This window comes from Populus trichocarpa, chromosome 17 (genome assembly GCF_000002775.5).
Source record: "Populus trichocarpa isolate Nisqually-1 chromosome 17, P.trichocarpa_v4.1, whole genome shotgun sequence".
NCBI lineage: Eukaryota > Viridiplantae > Streptophyta > Magnoliopsida > Malpighiales > Salicaceae > Populus > Populus trichocarpa.
This window is the reverse complement of record NC_037301.2, coordinates 4601899-4626275: the sequence shown is the minus strand read 5'-3', so window position 1 is coordinate 4626275 and position 24377 is coordinate 4601899. Positions and strand designations below refer to the sequence as shown.

The 24377-nt window shown below is 32.4% G+C and overlaps 1 protein-coding gene across 1 annotated transcript; it reads left to right on the top strand.

Moving 5' to 3' along the window:
- The first annotated feature begins 12411 nt into the window (after positions 1 to 12411).
- On the top strand, positions 12412 to 19233 carry LOC18107084 (probable sucrose-phosphate synthase 3). Its single transcript, XM_006373012.3, has 12 exons — positions 12412 to 13346; positions 14173 to 14405; positions 14845 to 14908; positions 14999 to 15697; positions 16081 to 16215; positions 16299 to 16430; positions 16523 to 16699; positions 16777 to 16830; positions 16919 to 16981; positions 17235 to 18188; positions 18290 to 18417; positions 18635 to 19233. Exons 1-12 carry the CDS (start codon positions 13059 to 13061, stop codon positions 18915 to 18917), a joined length of 3210 nt encoding a protein of 1069 aa, XP_006373074.1. The 5' UTR covers positions 12412 to 13058; the 3' UTR covers positions 18918 to 19233.
- Positions 19234 to 24377: the final 5144 nt, after the last annotated feature.

Here is a 24377-nt window from a genome sequence, read left to right as displayed (position 1 = left end):
ATGACACAAAAGGAAACCAGAGTTGCTCCTAATGTAGTGGTAGGTACATTACAGTTAAAGTTTTGTCTGTTCATGTATTGTTTGACTCTAGGGCAGCACACCTATTTGTTGTTATTAAGCTTGTGGGGGAAATTGGGGGGGAAATCCTTGTAAAAAGGATAATGAGTTTGTTATAAGTACTCCATTAGGTAAGACCGTAAATATCAATTACATGTATAAAAGGGTTCAATTTGTTATAAATAAATGTGAATTGAAAGTAGATCTATTGCCACTAGAGTTGCATAACTTTGATGTCATCTTGGGTATGGACTGGTTGAGTATGAATAAAACTCAAATAGACTTTTTGCAAAAATAGTAACTCTGTATAGACCTAATGGTAGGAAAATTATGTTTAGAGGAGAGAAATGTCATCATAAATTGTATTATCTCGGCTATGACTATGAGAAAGATGGTGAAGAAAGGGTATGAAGCTTACCTTACGTATGTCATAAAGATAAAAAGGGAAGAAATTCGATAGTCAGATATTTCAATAGTAAGAGAATTGCCTAATGTATTCCCGAATGAGTTGCCATTCCAACTGAGCAACATTCTTGCCAATTTGACAGACAATTCAGTGTTAAAGTCGTCCTATAAGATTATCATTACTTCATTCAAGCACACATTTCTCTCACAGGCTTCACAGTTTTCACACATAACAAGTTTTAGTGATGCTTCGTTTCATTGCCCGGTATATTGAATAGAAATCTGCCAATGAATTAAATATTAGAGCATTAAAAAAAACCACATTTATGCTCAAAACATTGAAGATCTTGCTCCATGCCATTACCAGGCATGCATGTGGCCTAAATATCAATTCAGATTGTAATTTATAGCAAAAGTCGACAATCTTTAATTAGTTTCTTTTCTATTCTTCATATCTTATTTGACTCCAATTTATTCTTACTACCTCTACTAATGTGTCACCACGAGCATTCCTTTGGAGGAATATTTTTTTAATTTTTGTTTTAAATTCTTTTTTTTTTTTTGCCAGCAAGGGTCGGCATGCTTGGGACATGTTCAAGAGTGATGGACCATGGATGGAAAAGCCAAAACCTGATTTGTCCACTTCATGTTTATCTTATAATTTGTACTGAGTTTCAAATCAATTTTTATAAGAAAATAGAAAAGAAAAACCCTTTATTTGGTTTCATTTTTCACAGTCTGTCAGAATGAAATTTATCGACAGACAATGCTACTCTGTTAGAAAAACTCTAATTGGTGATTTGTGGTTTATCGGTAATAATTTTACCAATGGATTTACTGACGGACAAAGCGAATAAAAAAACATATCCGCTTCATTTCGTTGGTATTTTCATTGTTGAATATAACATATCACCAACAGAAAACCTTATATCATTCCGTCGGTGATTTTTTTATCCGTTATTATTTCAATTGGTGAATTTAATATATAACCATCAAACATATCATATATTATTTCATCGGTGAGTAAACAGTTACAGTGACATTTACAATAATTATTTTCAAATACGTTCTTTTCAATGTGTACAGTATCAAGGTTATGGCAAATGAGATTGGTTTTTCAATAAGGAAGCTCTTAGAAAATACTTTTGTTTTACCCAATTGTTAGTCAAACCAAAATAAAAAAAACTTTTGCTTACTGGATTGAAAACCAAACATAATATAATCATACTCCAACACCATGTCATACAATTTTTCACTTAATGATAGTGGTGATGCAACATCCCTTTCAACTCTACCAACAAAGAAGTTATTTATGTTCTTTCTGTACTTGTGATCTGATAGCAAGAACTACCTATGACAATAAAAAAAAGACACTTTATCATTATTTGTTAACATTAAGGCCTTATTATTTTCCATATGATATAGATATGCTAATTTTTCATGCGTGCTACAACCAGAAACCATTTCATACATAAAAAAATCATTAATGGTTCACTTCAAAATTGTCTTCATCTAAAAATTTTGTTTTCTTGATACATCATATGTCAAAGCCCCAGATGGCTATAACTACCTCAACTCATCAATCAACAGATGAAGACAAACATCTATATTTCAACCCGGACTATTAGGATCGAGTATGATCGTAGATAAAAAAAAATGAACTCTGACCTCATGCATATCCCTGGTGGTAAGTTGTAAATCTTGAGTATTACCGACCAACAAGAATAAAGAGTAGCAAATGACCTAAATAGATTGAATCCATCTTATACATAACCTAAAAAGCACATTTCTTGATTCCTTTGAAAACCAATGATGCACCCTATTAAAATGTTTTTAGGCTTCACCATTGGAAGTGTGCATCATCACTTCATCCACTGCATCATATGAATGATGTCATTTTATGTGCTTAGTAGTATTTGTTAACATGAATAACTTGTGTAGTTTAGGTGTGATTGAGAAGTATTTAAGATTTCTATATGCAACAAGAGTCCTTCCCCTGTTAATTCTAAGTTTATAACGAGCATGCCTACATATTTTGCACTTAGTCAAATCTACATTTTCAAGGCAGTTCAATATACAAAAATTTGAACACATGTCAATTTTCTAGTATCCTAGGATGAAGGGTTTTATCATGAATTTAGCAGTATAAAAGTTCTTTTTCAGCCTATTTCTTTTAGGTAAAATGATTTTCACTCATTCAACAATTATGTCATAGCTAGCCTTACTCAACCCATTATCTGAATTGATAGTGGACATTTATGCAATGACTGATAATTTACTATGATTTGTGCACCCAACCCTTAATGATTCGTCAGAATCTTTCAAAAGATTATTAAAATTGGTCACGTCTACATTAGGTTTTTTATTTACTATTGGACATTAACCAGCATAACCCTGATTCATTCTAATCGCATCCATAACCATATTCTTATAAGAATTAATATTGTCATCTACAACTTCATGCACGTTGTTAAAACTAGAAGTTGACCTAATCATCTTTTATATTGTGGTCTCGTGAGGAACATATGGTTCTTTATATGCACACCAATACATGTATCTCTCCATGAACCATTTTTGTTGAAGATGCATTATTATAATATTTGGATAAAAAATATTTTAATTTTTTTACCTCTTATATGGACATCTAATACTATCACCATTAATATTTATTATATTAAATAATACTTAATTAATAAAATCATGAACCTCATTACAATAATTTATCCTACGCAACCCTTCGGGTGAATCTCGATACATCTATGAATGATCCATTACTTATGTCAAACCTATATAGAATGTTGATGACAACATGTATTAATTAATTATGTAAACTAAATAAATAACATAACATTGGTTTAACTCAAACTTATTCAAACTATTTTAATAGTATAACTAATTCATTATCAGTTATCTATATAAATTCAAATTTCTATACATTTACCAAAATTTTCAACTCAACAATAAAACTGACAAAATATAAAACAGATCCGTTAAGTAAGCCATTATTTATTTTATCACAAAAGACCTAAGTAACAAATTCAAATTAAATTTCATTAATTTACAAACAAACATAATTTTATAAAATCTCAAATAAACCCTAACATGTACAAATCATATATTCATACAACAAATTTCTGTGGAAAAAAGTTATAAAATAAGTAAACACTCAAATAAAATACAAATACTATAAAAATATGCAATAAAATTGACATTTTAAAATTGAGTTCAAATAATAAAAAAAGGATAGTTTTGCTTACTTGAAATAGAGAATCTTCAATAAAATTTGAATCGAAATAAGGATGTTGACAAACTTAGTGTTGGGTTGGCTAAATTTGTAGTGGAATATTGATTTGTGATAAAATTAGAGGGGGCGTGTTGTCTGTTGCAGAGAAAAGTGGAGAAAAAAAAAGAAATGGAGGGGGGTCACTCGTCAAGCCATAAATTAAGTATTAAAGACGGATTTAAATCCGTAAGTAATTATGTATGTTAAAAGAGCATGGCATCGTATTTCTTGGCTTGTTTTCATTTCTTTTTTTTCCACTGTAATTCCCTCGGTATATACCGAGAGAATATTTTTACCAATGTATATCGATGGATACTACAAAGGTATATTTAGTTAGAAAAATTCACCGCAATCTACCAAGAAATATTTTTGTCAGTGTCTTTTTCAAATTTATGGTGGTGTAACCACTATCAAAACGCCAGATAATCTCATTTTAAGAATATCAAATTTTGGGATATCATCATTTTTATAAGCGCAAAATGAGACAAAACCATGTATAAACCGGAATTGTTTTAGGTCATGAAATCACACCTATATATAATACGTGTGTAAAGCAAGAGTAGTTTGCCAAGAATAGATTGACGAAGAGGTCGAGGCCGCAGAAAAAAAAAAAAAAAAAAGGGTCCTCTTCCATTGCATCAAAATACCAGCTTATATACATAGAACAGAAAAATCCAAGTGGAAGCATCTCACAAGGACATCTCCATGTGAAAGGAGAACCCTGGAGAAACAAGGTCCCTTTTCCAATAATTTAGGTGATACAGGTGTTGATCTGTCCAGATGTGGCACTCTCATGTTTTTGTCTGGATGCTGAGGCCATATGGAATCACAAAATTATAAATAAATGCATGGAGAACCTGTACATAACAAGGATCTATCTTGGAAAGGTTCGTGTGAAAAAGGTTTGATCGATATTTAAGACAAAGATGACGAGATAGTGTTTGGTTGACTGTGGTTGCTACGAGGTGGGATGATGGTTCTGCTGCCACATACTTCTGCATCAAGTCGAGAGATAGACGAAGAGATGCTATTGCATTATAGGCTTAGGATATGGAAATATGGAGAAAATCAAACCAGAAGCAAATGACGAGAATGGAGATAGATATCCAGGCCAATTCAAGCAGTTTCAGAATTGACAATAAATAAATAAATAAATAAGCTTTTTTTTTTCTCTCTCTCTCTATGATAAAACATATTATAAGACTAGTTTACATAATAATCAATAATCAGTTCAAATTTTCTTTTCAAATGATTTTGAAGGGATATATCAATCTAATATATTCAAATCTTTTTGAATATTGAACTTAAGATTTGAGTGCAATAAGTTGATGAAAGTAGCAAATCTTTTTAACTACAGGGCAATCCTTTAGAGTCGGGCGTGTTTGAAAGTGTGGTTGTGATTGTTTTTAAAGTATTTTTCACTCGAAAATATATCAAAATAATATTTTTTATTTTTTAAAAATTATTTTTAACATCAGCGCATCAAAATGATATAAAAATAATTAAAATTTAAAAAAATTAAAATCTTTTTAAAAATATTTTTAAAACACAAAAATAAACAACACCACATCTCACACTCAAAGAGAATAAAATATTCTATGTCAGACTCACTGGAAACGAATTTTTCGTAAACATGAATGTCTCAATATGTCCTAAAGCTAATTACGTAGATGTCTATCATGTTCAAGGCATTAGAAGGGGAAATACGAGGTTCTAAAAAACAACTTTATACATCACTTCTAATTAAAATGCATGAATTTTGTTGAGTTGAATAGTGGTAGGAAGGGAGACAAGAGGGACATGACAGGTCTAATTATTTCTTAGTTTGGATGTAAAAAATAAATGGAATGATGTATTAAAGAAAAAAATTTATTCGATGAATAAATATTTGTACAATTAAAAATATCAAATGACATATTGAAATATATATTAAGCCATTCGCCTTTTCCTCTGTATTACCATGGTGTATCTAAAACTTGGAAGGAAAAATAATCCAAGGAGTTAAAACTGCTTGACCAACACCCCTGAATAGAGAGGGGGAAAAACATGATGGAGGAGCTTTTTTTTTAATGTAATTTTATATTAATAGGTATAAATTTTTATTTGGTTATTGAATTGTGCTGAAAATTTTCTCAAGATGCTAAATGTCATGTTTTTTTATAGGATTAAAATTTTATTGTCATATGAGATTGGAAAGGACTTCAAATAAAGCCTAGAAGTTATTATTTGAAATTGCGATATTTTCCTGGTTAGAGTTAGGATTATTTTTTTTCCAATTTGGTTTAGAATTTTTATTTTTTTTTTTTAATTTTTAAGGATGTTTTTCCTAGTATAAATAAGGTTACGCTACCAAAAAATTAGCAAATACAAATGAAAACACCGATGAAATTTTTCTGTCGATAGATTGCAATGAACTTTATCGACATAACAGTCCCTCATTGTATCCATCGATAAATACCGGTGGAAATATTCTCTATGTATATACCGATGGATTTATAATGGGAAAATTAAAAATAAAAAAAACTAAAAAATACAATAATGTGTCATTCATACAGACAGAATTACCGACAGGATTAACTCGTCAGTGAATTCCATTTGTAATGTCGTCGGTAATATTTAATTTATGACCTGGCCAGCAACCCCTCTCTCCCTCAATTCTTCTTTTTTTTTCCTTCCACCTATGTAACAAATAGTACACCCCTTCCAATTTTATCAGAAATCAACCTCTCCCACAAATTTAGCCACCCCAACACTTAGTTTGTCAGCATTATTGTTCTGATTCAAATTTGAGGATTCCCTATATTAAGTGAGCAAAACTACCCATTTTTTTTGTTTGAACTCAATTTTCAAATATTAATTTCTATTGCATATTTTTGTAGTATATGTATTTTGTTTGGGTGTTTACTTGTTTTATAACTTTTTTTCCATAGAAATTTGTTGTATGAATATATGATTTGAACATATTAGAGTTTGTTTGAGATTTTGTAAAATTGTATTTGTTTGTAAATTAATAAAATTTAATTTGAATTTGTGACTTAGGTGTTTTATGATGAAATAAATAATGACATATTCAACAGGTCTGTTTTATATTTTGTCAGTTTTATTGTTGAGTTGAAAAATTCAATAAATGTATAGGAATTTGAATTTATATAGATAATTGATAATGAATTAAGAGTACTACGAAAATAGATTGAATAAGTTTGAGTTAAATCAATATTATCTAATTTATTTAGTTTACATAATTAATTAATAAATGTTATCATTAATATATATATATATATATATATATATATATATATATATATATTTGATATAAGTAATAGATGATCATTCATTGATGTATCGAGATCCACCCGAAGGGTTGCGTAGGATGGATTATTATAATGGGATTAAGGGCTCTATCTAATCCGAGAAATATTAGTGGAGACGGTATTAGATGTCCATGTAAGAGGTGTAAGAATAAAAAGTTTCTCAATACAGATGTTGTAACGATGCATCTTCTACAAAAAGGGTTTTTGAAGAGATACTTGTGTTGGTTTGCACACTGAGAACTATATGTTCCTCACGAGACCAAGGTAGAAAGGATGGTTGGGTCAACTTCTAGCTCTAGCAACATACATGAAGTTGTAGATGACAAAAGTAATCCTTATAGGAATATGGTTATGGATGCGATGAGAATGAATTAGGGCTATGTCGGTCAATGCCCAATAATAGATGAATTACCTAATGCAGACACGACTAGCTTTAATGATCTTTTGAAAGACTCTGATGAACCATTATGAGATGAGTGCATGAATCACAGTAAATTATCGGCACCTATGTGTCATTAGGTGTCAACAATAAACAAGCACCTGAGTCACAGGCACCCATTCTCGACGCGACCTCATCGAGTGTGATGTCGCCACGTTAAGAAAAAGTTCCTTCAAAGCGGGATTCATTTACTAGAAAGTATCATGCCCCGTGAAAGTCCGACCTTTTAATGTAAATTTGTTTTCCTTTCATGCACGACTAAAAAATAAATAACATATTAATAATTTTTAAAAAATAATTTCAATTAACGAATGTAATTTCAGGTTTGCAACTATTAAGGTTGTCTAAACCATAACATCGGCAATGAAATCTTCGATGAAAATATCATTGTTTCAATGGAGTTAGTTTTCCAAAAATCTCAAACGAAAACCCATGATTGATGCATGGTCCGGAAGGTTTAAGGTTAGTATTAACTTAAATAGTTTTTTTATTATGTTAATTCAGTTAGTTTATTAATATTAATGAAATTATTCTCTTACAAATTTGAACTGCAAAGAAATATTTTATTGGGATAAAGCTGACAACGTTGTTTTCAAAAGTGTTTGAGAGTACTACGCTGCAATTATGTAAGATTGAAATCAAGATAAATTTTTTAATTCAAATTTTAAAATTTTATTTTTCATTTATTAACATATAGTTCATTTGTACCATATATATTGCATGATTTTTGGTACGAGATGCAAAAGAAAACAAAAAAATATGCGAAAGAAAGAGAGCTTTGACGCTAGAAGGACGTAATGGTTTGGAAGGATTTTAGATCATCGTACATCTTAGAGGCTGTTTGGGCGGAATATATTCAGCATGTGATGCCCAAGCATTTCGTGTGATGGTCGCAATCTGGTGCAGAGAACCAGAACTAAAAGATTCACGGTTCCATTACAACACACCGGTGGATCTATTCCGTTCGTTTCGCATGCGAAGCGAATGATAAGATTCTCTTTTTACTACCTCCATTTTTTAAATTTATTATTTTATATGAATATGTTTAACTGACAACAATTTCTCTTGCAGGCTATGGTTCTTGGACGCGGATCAAATTCGATGAAGCTTTTTATAGAAACGCACGTGCAAATTGATGATCATCAAAAAGGAGTGTAGCATCTCGTAGATAGCTGAGCTCAACACTTTGTGGTATGTTGGATTTCAACAATTTCTTTTCTTAAGTTATTATTTTTCTTGAATTTGATGACTTTTTCTTAAGATATATATAACACCTGGTTGAATGAGAGATACATGGATGATATTTTAACTCATTCAAAACTTGATTTGTCTTTATGGTTAAAGATAGGATCATTTAGTGGACCCGATAAAAATTAGATGTATGGTATCTCAAACACTACGGCCAAGGACTTGTAAACGACTCTAAGTGTTTCAATCATCAAATGCTTGCAATCAGTTCTGAGCACTCAAACTTCATAGTTCAAGGTGATTTTAGACCAACGAGTTCAATCTCGGACAACCTATCTTGCTGCTGAGATAGAAAGACTCGATGCTAAGACAGTTGAACTCAATTGATTTTGTTAATGAAGATAAAATCATAGAGGGGTGGTACATGTGCTCCCCTTTATTGGCCCCACGGTCTCTGTGAAGACTCGTCTCCCCCTCCTTCATCCTTTTTATTTTAGATTAATTATATTTAAACTTATAAATTTTTAAATTTGTAATAAATATTTGATTTTAATTTTAATTTAATTACTTTTAATTCTTTTCTATTTCTATTTAATAGATTTTTTAAAAAAATATTTTCAAAAATATTATTAACGGTCTTACCAACAGATTAAGTCCATCGATATATTCCAGAGAATTGAAAATAAATTACTACAAATGTCATTGTGCCACTATTTAATCACCGATAGTTTTATTTCGTCGATAATATTAAAAAAATTCATTGTTGGCATTATCAATGGTTTTTTTGTCGGTGATATGTGAAAGTTGCTAATGGAAATATCAACAGATTAAAATGGGTAAAAAAATTTTATTTGGCATGCTTTGTCAGTCTGTAAATCCATAAGTAATTTTATTACCGATGAACTCAGCAACAAACCATAAATCATTGACGATAGGTTTTTCGATGAAGTATTTTTGTCTATGAGCCTGTCGGTAAAAGTCGTGTCGACGGACTCAGTGTCTAACCACCGATAGAATATTTCATCAGTAAATTGAAAACTTCTGGTAGTGATTAGTTTGTGTTTCAAGAGACTACTTGAAAATAAATATTCAATAATAAAATTGTGAATTAGAGTTTTTGTATGATCCCTTCTTTTAAAAAATTTATGTTCTTGTGCTTGTTGTCTTTCTTATGTTGTTTTCATCTACAATAATTGGTATGGGAGTTCAATGATTCTCAATGGTTAGTTGTTGCATGTTGTTGAATAACCATGTATGGAAGAGGTGGTTGTAAAATAGGATGTGATGGTGTAGGAGGGGATGAGGAGTTTCTCATTCGAGAAAAAGACGTTTGGGAACTGGTGATAGAAAACATGCAGTGACAAATTAAAAAAAATTATCCTATTGATTGGCGATAATAAACATGCAGAGACAAGTTGAAAAATTATCTCATCAATTAACGGAGTTGGAGTTTCTAGAATTCGTTTCAAAAGTATGAGTAAATTAGGCAACTTCTTAATCGGGTTAAGTATTATGGAGATTTTGGTAATCTCATTTATAATAAGATAGATGTGGATTGGTGTTCTCCACAACTTATGATGTTTATTTTGATTATTATTATTTTAATGATGATATCATAAACAATGATAGTAATAATATCATTAACGGTGTCCTTAATGATAAGTTAGATATTAAGTGCAAATAAAACATGTAAGATACTCAATAAAAAAATGTTAATTTAGGTTATGTGGATTATTTTGATTACAAGCTTGTTGTTATCACAAAGATTAATATGTTCAAGAGTTATATGGATACAACATATATTGATGAAGCAAGTTTGAGATTTCAAATTTATTATTCTAAAAGTCAATAGAAGATAAATAATTTATCAATAGTTGTTTCTTTAACAAATTTTAAGATGAAATGATTGAAGTTGATGTCTAAAGAAAAGAAGATGGAGAGTCTTGATTAGACATTCATGAGATTAAGATAAGAGCAATTTGAACTCCATGACAAGTTCTTTCCAACTCGAAAAAACTGATGTAGGAGGTTTTTCCCTAAAGTGTAATTTTATATTAATAAACAAAAATTTTGATATGATTGTTGGATTGGACTGAAAGTTTTCTCGGATATTATAAAGGCTCTATTTTCTATAGAATTAAAATTTTGTAGCCATATGATATAAGGAGGGTCTTCACATAAGACCCAGAAGTTGATTTAGGACTTTTTTATTTATTTACTTTAGAACTCTTATTATTTTTCTAGCTTTATTAAGATGTTTTTCCTAAAATAAATATGGTTATTTAACTTGTATTTTAGGAGACTACTTGAAAATCATATTCACTAATAAAATTATAAATTAGAGTTTTTATCTAATTTTTTTGAAAATTTTATATTCTCGTTCTTACCATTTTTCCTTTTATGTTGTTTTCTACCACATCAAGATCATGTGAATAGGCGTACAAGTAGTGTGTCTTCCACCACCTTTTGATGAAGATAATATGAAAAAAAACCTTTTTTTTCTTACCATGTAACAACATGTTTGAGAACGTGTTTGGCTATGTATTTTTAAAATTTTAAATTTGTTTTTGTTTAAAATTATTTTTTATATGTTTTTGGTCGTTTTGATGTGCTAATGTTAAAAATAAATTTTAAAAAATAAAAAAAAAGTATTTAGATGCTTTTCCAAGTGAAAACACTTTGAAAAAAATCCGTAATCACAATACCAAACACACACTAAATGTTTTTGATTAAATTATCTTATTTGTACTTCAATTTATGGGATGATATTTAAGAAAGAAGAAGATATGTAAATGATATTAATGTTTATGAGATGTTTGAAAATATAGTATATAATATGTTTTTAAATAGTTTTTTTTTTTTATGTATTAAAATATTTTTTTTAATTTTTTAATTTTTAATATTAATATATCAAAACTATTAAAAAATAACAATTTAATAGTTTCTGTAAAAACATTAAATAAAAACCCCTCATTTAATCTGGGGCCCGCTGTCTGGGTTCGTTCTGTCTCTCTCTTAGATTACAGACATTCTCTACGCTGTGAATCTTGTCAAAATGACTAGAAAGCAATCGCAAGTACAAATTCTACTCAGACTTTCAGAGATTATTCCTTTGGTGTTATCGAGGTCAAATAATGACAAGGAAGCCATTTTTCATTTTATCATTGGGAACTAAGCAGTATTTGTTTTTTTTTTTTTTTCAATCTAGTTTTTAAAATATTTTTAAAGTTATTTTTATTTAAAAAATATTAAATTAATAATTTTAAATGATTTTAATGTGATAATAGTAAAAATAAAAATTATAAAAAAGTAAGGTTGTCCATGTTATTTTCAATTACGATAAATAAGTAATAATTATAAAAAAAATAAGTGAATTTTCATTGTTTAATATATAATTTTTCAAAATTCAATTGAGAAATTCAGTTGTAACAAACACTAATACACTTTGATTGGTAATCTTAAATAAGATTTAATGAAAGGGATAGTTAAGATCTGGACTGATTTGTTGGAATGTGGTTGTGAAAAAACCAAAAAAAATTTAATTGCAGAAATTCATATGAACTAGAACTAGTTAATTTGCAGGCAATAAATGGTGAAAAATAAATCATTAAGAAGGCCAAAGCAAGGGTAGTGCTAAGAAATGTCCATAGAGTAGCAGCTAAGGGGTGTTATTCTGAGATGGAAACGACAATTTAGCATTTATATTCATATGTATTAGAAAATAAAAATACCCCTTCAGTGTTCGCGGAGGTTCAAACCTTGAGACGTAAAGGGCCCTGAGAAATGATCGAAGAAATTGAAACACCATTTACAGGAGCGAGCGGAAAGCCACAAATATGAAGGAAACCTGCTGACAGGGAGGGAGCGAAGGCGGTAAGCTCGCATTGGGAAGCGGACAACCTTGGAAAAGGTGACTTCCCAACCATCCATCATCCTCTCACACAGGTGTGAACACCACTTCAACCATTATTTGTACACATGTCCTCCTCCCTTTGTCTTTGGGCCCCACTCCACACAATCCTCCCTCTCCCTCCTCCTTTCTCTCTTCCATTTTTCGCTCGCACAGTCACGCATACATACAGTCCTCCCTTCACTATAAGTCTCCCTCCTCTCGAATACCACAAGATTTAAACAAGCCTAAAAAAAACTGTATGATCCTTCTTTTCTTGAACCAAGAAAGAAACCCTTTTTGTTTCTTGGTGTGTGTTCAGCTTTCTGTACGTGAATTGATATTGAAACCCTTTGCTTTCTAGCTGTCTAATGAATACTAGGAAAACCTTTTTGTTATCATTGCCAAGAAATCATATTTTGTGACTCTGAACTTGCTAAAATTTTACAAAGGAAAGAAGAGGAGCGGTGTTCTTACTGTGAAACAATGGCAGGAAATGAGTGGATAAATGGATACTTAGAGGCGATATTGGATAGTGGTGGTGGGGCAGGTGCAATTGAAGAACACAAGCCAGCACCAAGCATGAATTTAAGAGACACAGGGGATTTTAATCCAACAAAGTATTTTGTTGAAGAGGTTGTTACAGGAGTTGATGAGACTGATTTACATAGAACATGGATAAAAGTTGTTGCCACTCGCAACACCAGGGAACGCAGCTCCAGGCTCGAAAACATGTGTTGGCGTATTTGGCACCTCACTCGCAAGAAGAAGCAGGTCACTCTCTTATATGTGTGTACATGTGTTTGTGTAGTGTGGAATTGGGTCACTGTCAAGAAAACCTGGTTCTTGAAGAGACCCTATTGGCTCAGTTTTGCATGTGTTTCTGTTTATACATGACTCTGTGTGCACAGTACTTTTTCACAATCTTGTAATGACATAATTCTGTCTGTTGAATTGGGTAACTTCTTGCAAATAAGAGAAAAGATAACAGAGAGACAGAACAGAATGCAATCGTCTTGTGATTTTAAATGATTTTTTGATTTTGTTTTTTTATTGATTGTTTCATCATGATTCTCTTCTTCTTCTTCTTCTTTTTTTAATTTGTTGTTGTATAAACTATATGCATTACAGTTAGTAGAAATTTGTTTAATCATCATTTGAAGCCTAATTTTGTTCTGTTTTCATATATGTGGCAGAATTCGTAAAAGATAAAGTTGTACCTTAGAACTATGTACATAATTAACGTTCTCAATTATGGGAGAATTGGATCAATAATGTGTGTCTATGCATGTCCTAGTGTGTGTTCTTGAATGCTGGACCATGTTATGACTCTATTTTTGTTAAACGCACAGTCGTATTTTGGTTCCTCAGCTTCATGTTATAAGGTTCCCTTTTTAAATCAACCTAACATGACCATATCCTACCATGTAATCGACCTAATTCCCTGTGGGGCGAATTTTGTTTTTCCTCCTATGTGCATGGGATCCTGTGGTCCTGTTCTGGCCCTTGAGCTCGGGTGCCATGCTATTGAATTGAGCCTGAGATTGATGTCATTTGTGTTTTAAATATGACAAAAATGCCATGCTTATGATGTGAATAGTTGGAGTGGGAGGAACTTCAGCGGTTGGCAACTCGAAGATGGGAACGGGAACTAGGACGCCGGGATGCAACTGAAGACATGTCTGAGGACTTGTCAGAAGGAGAGAAAGGAGATGGTTTGGGGGAGCTGGTACAAAGCGAGACGCCAAGGAAAAGGTTTCAGAGAAACCTTTCCAACCTGGAAGTGTGGTCGGATGATAAAAAGGAAAAGAAACTCTATATTGTCCTTGTCAGGTATGGTGCTTTCTGGAACATTAGTCATGTCAGAGTCTATGAATTTAAGATAAATACAGCACACGAATTCTATTTCTATGTTTTCATTCAACTCTTCAAAGAGTAGAAGCTTGTCTGTTACGGTGCATTGAAAGATAATTCTAGGAATGATAACTTCTGATGTCACTAGAAATCAGTACCCAGACTGAATCTGTTATTTCTATTTAATGGTCTTCCAAGACACAAGAGAGATGGAGGAATGGGAATTCCTTACAAGGGTTCGCTTGCTTCTTTTTTTTAGTTTTTCATTAAATTTTTTTACATGCAGAGTTGCTTGCTATTTCTCTGTTCATGATTTCTTAAGTCTACCTCCATTCATGCTGAAAGACCAAATAGACTCTATTTCTGCATTTCTTTGACTGGCCAATGTAGTTCATTGTTGTTTCATCTTTATGAACAGTTTGCATGGTTTGGTCCGAGGAGACAACATGGAGCTTGGTCGAGATTCTGACACTGGCGGGCAGGTAAGTGCTGCATTTTGAAACAAATGAAATATAATCCTAGAGTTTCTCTCCATACCATTGTAACTTACACTTTTATAAACAATATCTCAGGTCAAATATGTTGTGGAACTTGCTCGTGCACTTGCTAGGATGCCTGGGGTGTACAGGGTAGATCTTTTTACTCGCCAGATCTCCTCCGCTGAAGTTGATTGGAGTTATGGGGAGCCAACAGAGATGCTAACAGCAGGTCCTGAAGATGATGGTGGCAATGAGGTGGGAGAGAGCAGTGGAGCATATATCGTCAGAATTCCCTTTGGTCCACGCGATAAGTATATCCGAAAAGAACTACTTTGGCCTTATATTCAAGAATTTGTAGATGGAGCTCTTAGTCACATTCTTAATATGTCAAAAGCTTTGGGTGAACAAATTGGAGGGGGCCAGCCTGTGTGGCCATATGTTATCCATGGCCATTATGCTGATGCAGGTGATAGTGCTGCTCTTTTATCAGGAGCTTTGAATGTTCCTATGGTTCTAACAGGACACTCACTCGGGCGAAACAAGTTGGAACAGCTTCTTAAGCAGGGACGGCAATCAAAGGAGGATATCAATTCAACATATAAAATAATGAGGAGGATAGAAGGAGAAGAGCTTTCACTTGATGCTGCTGAACTTGTAATCACAAGTACTAGACAAGAGATTGATGAGCAATGGGGACTTTATGATGGGTTTGATGTCAAGCTTGAAAGAGTCTTGCGTGCTCGTGCTAGACGTGGGGTCAATTGCCATGGCCGTTACATGCCAAGGATGGTGGTAAGGAAGTGTTTCTAGGATTATTATTTTTTTTCAGTTTTCTTTTTGACATTTTATAACTAAATGCTAAGCATATGCCTTATCACTTGTCTATGAGTTAAGAGAAAATCGAAATAGAGGAAGCAAGATTGAAATTGTACAAAATTGTACTCCGATGTCTTTTCCTGCTTCTCTGTATAAAACACACTTCATTTCAATTCACGGTAACAGACATAAGCACTGCTCTTACAGCTTAAGCAATGTCAATATTATGTAGTTCCCTACTGTATTTAGCTTAGCTTTCAATTATCCTATTCCCAAAAGTAAACAAATATAGCCTAAATTCACAACGAATGATTCTTTTGTGCATCCCAAGAAAATGCTGATGCAAAATCTCGTTTCAGGTTATTCCTCCTGGCATGGACTTCAGCAGTGTTGTGGTTCAAGAAGAAGCTCCCGAGGTCGATGGGGAACTTGCAACACTCATTAGCAGTGTTGATGGTTCTTCCCCAAAAGCAATTCCAGCAATATGGTCTGAAGTGAGTGACACCTTAGTCATTTCCTTGTTTCATACGATTATGGATATAGCTATCGTTGCCTCATGGCTAACATCCTTTGGCAGGTCATGCGGTTCCTTACAAACCCCCATAAGCCGATGATTTTGGCCTTATCAAGGCCTGATCCAAAGAAGAATATTACAACTCTTTTGAAAGCCTTTGGAGAGTGCCGTCCATTAAGAGAGCTTGCCAATCTTGTCAGAGCTTTATATGTTAAATTACTTTTAGATACTAAATTTGTCTGTTCCATGACCCTATAACTCTTGAGAACTATTATGCCCTCTTGCAGACGCTGATTATGGGAAACAGAGATGATATAGATGAGATGACTGGTGGAAATGCAAGTGTGCTGACGACAGTGTTGAAGATGATTGACAAGTATGATCTTTATGGGCTGGTGGCCTATCCAAAGCATCACAAGCAAGCTGATGTTCCAGAAATATATCGGCTTGCTGCGAAAACAAAGGTTTGTTGACAATATTTCAAAGAGTACATCTGTGTGGTTCTTACATGATTATGGCTAAGCAATTGCATACATGGCAGGGCGTTTTCATAAATCCAGCATTGGTAGAGCCTTTTGGGCTTACCTTGATCGAGGTTGGTTCTAATTTCTAGTTTCTTTCATCACTTACCTTTCTTTCATCGAAGAAATGTAATTGATCGACTCTTGTTTGAAATGATGCAGGCAGCAGCTCATGGGCTTCCGATGGTGGCTACTAAAAATGGTGGACCAGTTGACATCCATAGGGTAAAATATGGCCTCCATTTCATTATCATATAATAAAAATTATTCTTCTATTCCATATCGTAGGAGCTAGAGTTATTGGACAAAAAAAATATAAAATTGACTAGCAGCAATTAGTTGGGAATTCTGTATGGTTATTTAAATTTCTTTTCCTCTTCACCTGTTTCCTCAGCTGTTAAGCAGATGCAAATCATGCTATAGTAACATGATTATAGACAATGTGTTTTTGTTTCTTACTTCATGTTTTGGTTGGTAGGCACTGAACAATGGTCTGCTCGTTGACCCTCATGATCAGCAAGCTATTTCTGATGCATTGCTTAAGTTGGTGTCAGAAAAGAACCTGTGGTCTGACTGCAGAAATAATGGATGGAAGAATATACATCTATTCTCATGGCCTGAACACTGCCGGACTTACTTGACCAGGGTAGCAGCCTGCCGAATGAGGCACCCACAATGGCAAACTGATACACCAGAGGATGAGGTAGCTGCAGAAGAGTCGTCTCTCAATGATTCGCTCATGGATGTGCAGGATATGTCCCTTAGACTGTCCATTGATGGAGACAAACCTTCACTGAATGGATCTCTTGACTATTCAGCTGCAGCTACTGGGGACCCTACAGTGTCAGATCAAGTACAACGAGTCCTAAACAAGATAAAGAAACCAGAGCCCAGGCCAGTATTTTCTGAAAGTGGAAAGCCTGAGGCTGTTGTAAGCAAGCACCCAATGCTGAGGCGGCGACGCAGATTGATTGTTATAGCTCTAGACTGCTATGATAGCAATGGGGTTCCTGAAAAGAAAATGATTAAGATTGTGCAAAATATAATTAAAGCTGTTAGGTCGGACTCACTATTTGCAAAAGTGGCAGGGCTTGCTCTATCAACAGCTATGTCATTAACAGAAACAACAGAGTTCTTGACATCATCAAAGATTCAAGTAAATGACTTCGACGCATTGATTTGTAGCAGCGGGGGTGAAGTATATTACCCTGGTACTTATACTGAAGAAGACGGGAAGCTTGCTCGAGATCCAGATTATGCAGCCCATATAGACTATCGTTGGGGCTGTGATGGCCTAAGAAAAACCATTTGGAAGCTGATGAATACAACTGAAGGTGGGAAAAAATCTGATGAGTCTTCCAGCCCCATCGAGGAAGATAAAAAATCGAGCAATGCCCATTGCATTGCATACCTTGTAAAGGATCGAAGTAAGGTGATTAAGATATTTAATGCAACTGCTGAAGGTTTAAGAAGCAGTTTCTTGTATATTATTCTTTCTATATGTAGTATTTTCACACTGGTTTGCTTTTGCAGGTCAAGAGAGTGGATGATTTGAGGCAGAGGCTTAGGATGCGGGGTCTCCGTTGCCATCTAATGTATTGCAGGAACTCGACGAGATTGCAAATTATTCCTCTCCTTGCATCTCGTGCACAAGCACTCAGGTACTATCATGTAGTAAAACCTCAGGAACGCATTAATGGTCATTCTGAGTACTTCCGGTATGATACCATTTTGGTGCACAATCGATACCTCTTCAGCTCCACGGGCTGAATGGCAGAACTGTCTCAATATATGCATTAACTAATTGACCCTTGTAGCACCTGGACATGTTTTTTTTTATAAAGAACATTAATTTCTGCAACTCTGTGTGATTATTAGGTACCTTTTCGTTCGTTGGAGATTGAATGTTGCAGATATGTTTGTGATTCTTGGTGAAAATGGAGATACCGATTACGAGGAAATGATATCTGGCGCTCATAAGACAGTAATATTGAAAGACGTGGTGACAAAGGGTTCTGATGACTTGCTAAGAACCACAGACCTACGAGATGACATTGTTCCTAAGGACAGCCCCCTGATTGCTTATCTGAGTGGAAACGCAACAGCTAGCGATATTGCTGATGTTCTGAAGCAAGTGTCAAAATCTTCTGGTGGAATGTGAGGTGGTACTGTTTGTATATTGGAGCAAAAATGCTCTCTTGTTAAGTAGGTAATTTGGTCTACAGAGCTGCCCAACAGGATATTATATTCTTGACAGGATTCCAGATGCATGATATTACTGCTAAATTCTCTTCATTTTCCAGACACAATCTACCGGCAATGCCGGAGAAAAATTTACTTTTTATTTTTTTATTGTTATGTAGATAAATAAATGCTCTGGATGGAGTAAAGAGTAGCTGGTTGATATTAAATAAGCAAATGTTCCTTGTTCTTAAATTAAATTTATCAGGTCGTCATTATCATCTTCTTCTCCTAAATATTCTTGGTCACTCCATGCAGGAGTTAAGGTTTTTTTCGAGTGTCTTTTGAGCTATTTTGGGAATTTTGATCCAAAAACACCATGAAACCAAGATTTAAATTGCAAACATTGTTTACAACAAATATAAAGAAAAAATCAATAAAATCAATTAATGAAAAGAGATTAAAACAACATTAATTAAAAAGCCTAGTATTTTTCTAGAAAAAAAATTGTCTTGGGAGTTTACTTCTTTTTTTATAACATTTTATTGTTTAGTTATTTTTTCACTTTGCAACCAGATTTTTTATTATTACACTTTGCAACCTGAAATTTAAGGACGTGTAACACTTTATATCTTTAGTAGTTGATGAAAAAAAAAGTCAACAAAAAATATATATTTAATTACAAGACTGTCTTTATATTTGAAATAATGACTTAAGAGCTTTTAAACTTAAAAATAACAAAAATGCCACCAAAGAACCTTTCTCTCCTATCATTTCTCATCGTGAACGACCATCTGCACTGCATCTCTTCCTTTCTTCTATCTTCTACACTATTGTAAGATCCACGTTGTCATCTTCTTCCTCTAATATCCGGCCACTAGGTTGTCATCTTATGGCTCAATCTCCTCACAAAACCAAAGCCACCCAACAACCTAGATTGGATGGATTCTGAACATTTCAAATTGAGTTGTTTAGATGACAATATATATTAACTATAACTAAAAGGCATCATCTTTTCACTGTACTGGAATCATTGTGCACTTTCTCATAATACACTATGGATTGGAGCAGTGCATGTTTTTATAATTTTCACTTTAATCCTTGAACTTTTATTTTGCCCAATTTGGGGACTAAAGTGAAAAGTTCGAGTAACATGGAAGGTGGGTTGAAAGTTTTGCTAAAACATTCATTTTAATCCCCAATATTTTTTAGATATTAGATGATCAGTCCCTCGAATTTGAAGATAATATATTTTGGTATCTAACTTTATTTTTCTCTTTTTTCAGTCTTTTTTTGTTGGGAGGAGAGGGAGGGAGTCGTTGGATTCCAGCTTAGAGAGAGAAAGTGGTTGTTAGGGAAGATTCCGGCCACCAAAACAGTTGATTTTTATGTCAAAAGGTTCCATATGATGAGAGAGATTACAGTTAGGTGTTTGTTTACCTTAAAAACACCTAAAACAATAGATCTAAGCTTAGGAAGAATTTTTGTTTCGGGTGGATTTCAGGTTTTGGAATGGTTTATTAGCTTTTTGGTGATCATGGATTGGTTTAACAATGTCTCTAGGGTGTTTTTTAAGTGTTTTAGGTCAAAAATGAGATTTTGAATTAAAAAGATCAAGGATCCCATTTTTCCGGCCACCGCAGTGGCCAGATTTTGGGTTTTGCAGGCGACGTGTTCTTTTTTTTTTTGAAATATTTGAGACGGACAAAAACTTTTTAAAAGAAATAAAGGCCCACGTGAGGGCCATTGCTTTATTAGGCCAGACGTTACGCCTGGCTTACCAGGCCCAACAAGGCCTGGCTTAATCCTTTTTTTTTTTTAGTTTTTTAAAAAATAATGCATTATTTGTGTATATTTTTTTCAAATAAATTTTGGTTTATGTTTTAATTAGATTGTGATTATTTTTAAATGATATTAAGTGTATTTAATTTTTAGAAAGATATGTATGATTCATTTGTGATTTTTTCTTAATTTTATATAGATTAAATTTGTTTTGTTTTTAAATATTGATTTTTTATAAGATTTTTCATATATGCAGCCTTGCATTGTTTTTTTTTAATTGTTGTTCAATAAATTTTATATGTGTATTAGTTTCTATTACAAATTTTATGTGTATCTCTATTACAAATTTATTTTGATAGAGAAATTCATTAAATATAATCAGGTAAGTTACCTGTATTGCGATGTTGGATATCTTGATCTTTATTTTTTGCTTAGTTTTCTTAATTTTATTTTTGTTTATTGTTGATGATTTTTTTTTTCATTACTTTACACAATGGTTATTAAGTTGTTTAATTAGATGCGTGCATAAGTTTTTCAATTTACATCTAAGAGTTTTTTTTAGTGTAAAAAAACACATTGAAGAATTTTGTATATTCATTTTTTTATTATTATGTTTTGATATTTAAGATTTGATGTTTATTCTTATTATTTTTATTTTTTTTCCTTGAATCTTTTATGAAAGTTTCATTGTTTTTAGTTTTACCCTTTAATCTAAATTTATAGTGTATTGTTTTTTTTTTCTTTGTTCTTTTGATTTTTGTCCTTTTGTTAATGCTTTTTATTCTTTTCAATTTCACTCTCAAATTTAAAATTTTTTGTTGCTTTTTAATTTATTTTTTATTGTAATTTTAACACTCATTATTTTTATTGTAATTTTTTTTTATTTTGGGTTTTTTGTGTTGTTTTTTTTTGTTGGTGATTTTAACCCTCATGAGTTTTTTATATATAGTATTTTCGGTCTTATAACCTGATCATGGTTTAAAAAGTTAATTGTAATTGACTTTTTTGTTTTATTTTTTTATATATTCATATTTTCTTTTTCTTTTTCTTTTTCTTTATATAAAATTATTATATTCTCATTTAATTTTTATTTTGTTAATAAATAAGATCATTGAGATGTTTTTGGAAAATTATGAAGATATATTTCCATAATATTGACAAACTTTTATCTTTTGCATTGAATCATTATTTCTTTTTTGCTTTATTTGTTGTCAAAATTTTATTTTTTAATGATATTATTAAATTAATAGAGTTTATTAAATTTACTCGAGTTAATTACTTGAATATTATATATTTTTTATTTAAAAATTTTTTTTCCTTTCTTATATTTTTTATATCAAAACAAAAATTGACTTAGAGCACATGTCACCTCACTAGTTTACAGTATGAAAAAAGGTGGGGAAAATTGCATTCTGACACTAAGATGGGGCTCTAGGAGTTGATACGAGGAAATAATGGATGGATCTGACACCAAGGATGGAGCCTTTTACAAGGCTTAGGTGGGTTGTACCGTTGTAGCCTAGGCGACAAATAATGTTTTGCCTAATAAAAAAAAAATGCACACCGTTGAACAGTTGAACCTTTATGATTTGTGAGACTTTATAAACACAAAAATATACGGAGGAGAGGAGGAGTACAGACGAAAGTAAGGACAAAGTAATATAATTGCAACCCGTGGAAAATAATTATTTTTGTACGTAATTAATTGTAAAATAAATTTTGTTTTATCAATAGTGTTTCTGTTTGTAGTAGCGGTTACTTTTTAAAATATTATTTATTTAAAAATATATTAAAATAATATTTTTTTATTTTTAAAAATTAGATTTGATATCAGCACATCAAAACAATATGAAATCACTAAAAAAATTAATTTGAAGCAAAAATAAAATTTAATTTTTTTCAAAAATATTTTTGAAACCCAAAAATAAACTAACTATATATCAGTGTTATTAAACCCGGCCCGGCGGGTCGACCCGGTGGCTGGACTAGTCCGGGTTTACTAAAAGACCGGCTGGGGCAACAACCCGGTCAAACCCGGCGGGTCGACCAGAGCGAACCCGGACGAGACCCGGTTTTTTTTTTTTTTCAAATGTGGGATTTGAAACTCATTAGTATATAACTATATATACTCTATGTTCCCAAGAAAAAAGTCATGTTTTTTCAATATGGGATAAAAAAACCTTTTGGTTTAAATACTTCAACTAAAATCCATTTTAAACTTCATTGTTTACAATATGTATAACCTATATTTACATGGATTTTTTCATATGAAATATTAAAACTTTAATTTTTTTTTAATTTTTTCGGGTTGACCCATGAAACCCGGGACCCGGCCCCTTGACCAGGTCAACCCCCGAGCCGGGTTTAATAACTATGTTATATATCATTAAAGAGTGTCAAAACATGAACAGTTTGGGTTAAAAAAAATAATTGTGATCAATTGTGTTTTGTAGGGCATACACGCCTATATTAATTAATCATCCCAGGTTATTTTTCTCAAAATTGAAAATTATTATCAATTTTATTAGTGCTTCTCCCAAACATCATACCGAGTTACATTATGCTCAGACTATAAAAATTGCACATACGGTAGCTACTAGAGAACATGAGATTAGTAAAAGGGCTAATCAAATCGGTAATTTATATCGAAGTGAAACTACTCACTGGAGCTCTCATTTTGATTATATTTGCAGCTTAATAGATATGTATGGTGCAACTAATACTATGCTTGAAAGTATGTTCAAAAAGGATCTTCTAACTCTATACGTGGAGAAGCTGGTGGTTGTTTGATTGTGATGAAATCTTTTGAATTTATATTCATCTTATATTTGATGCATAAAATAATGGGGATTACTGATTTTCTTTGTCGAGTTTTGCAGCAAAAATCTCTTGACATCTTAAATGCAATGGATCTTGTATCAACTACCAAAGCAATGCTTCGAACTTTCAGAGATGCCGGATTTGATCTTCTCCTTGCAAATTTTCAATCTATTTGCACAAAATATGAGATTGACATACCACATATGAATGTTTCGTATAAAAAGGCTACAAGTCGTTCATGTCAACAATAAGGTTCAGTGACAGTTTACTAGTATTATCATTATGATATATTTAACTCAACAATAGATTTTTAATTGGAAGAATTAAATTCTAGATTCAATGACGAGACAATGGAACTCCTTGTACTTAGCTCTGCTTTAGAACCTAAAGACAACTTTAAATCATTTAAAGTTGATGCTGTTTACAAGCTTGCTGAGAAATTTTATCCTGAAAATTTCAATGAACAAGAGATGTATTATTTGAGATCTCAACTAGAGCATTATTAGATTGATGTGATTCATCATGAGAACTTTCAGAATATGTCTACCATTTCTGAATTATGTCGAGCATTAGCTTAAACAAATAAATCGCAACACTATCATTTGATTGACAGATTGATTAGTCTTGTTTTGACTTTACCTATTTCCACTGTAACTACAAAACGGGCATTTTCAGCTATGAAACATGTTAAAATTGTGCTTCGCAATAAAATAAAAGAGGAGTTCTTAGCAGATTCTATGATGATTTACACTGAACGAGAGCTTGTTGAAGATATTGATTCGGATTCGATCATAGATGAATTCTATTCTACAAAACATCGAAGGGTGCAACTTTGATA

Excerpts from the sequence above, each read along its gene's own strand:
- LOC18107084 (XM_006373012.3), top strand. The coding sequence starts at position 13,059 with ATGGCAGGAAATGAGTGGATAAATGGATACTTAGAGGCGATATTGGAT. Across the intron at positions 16,831-16,918 it reads TTGGGCTTACCTTGATCGAG|GCAGCAGCTCATGGGCTTCC; the intron begins GTTGGTTCTAAT and ends GAAATGATGCAG. Across the intron at positions 16,982-17,234 it reads GACCAGTTGACATCCATAGG|GCACTGAACAATGGTCTGCT; the intron begins GTAAAATATGGC and ends TTTGGTTGGTAG.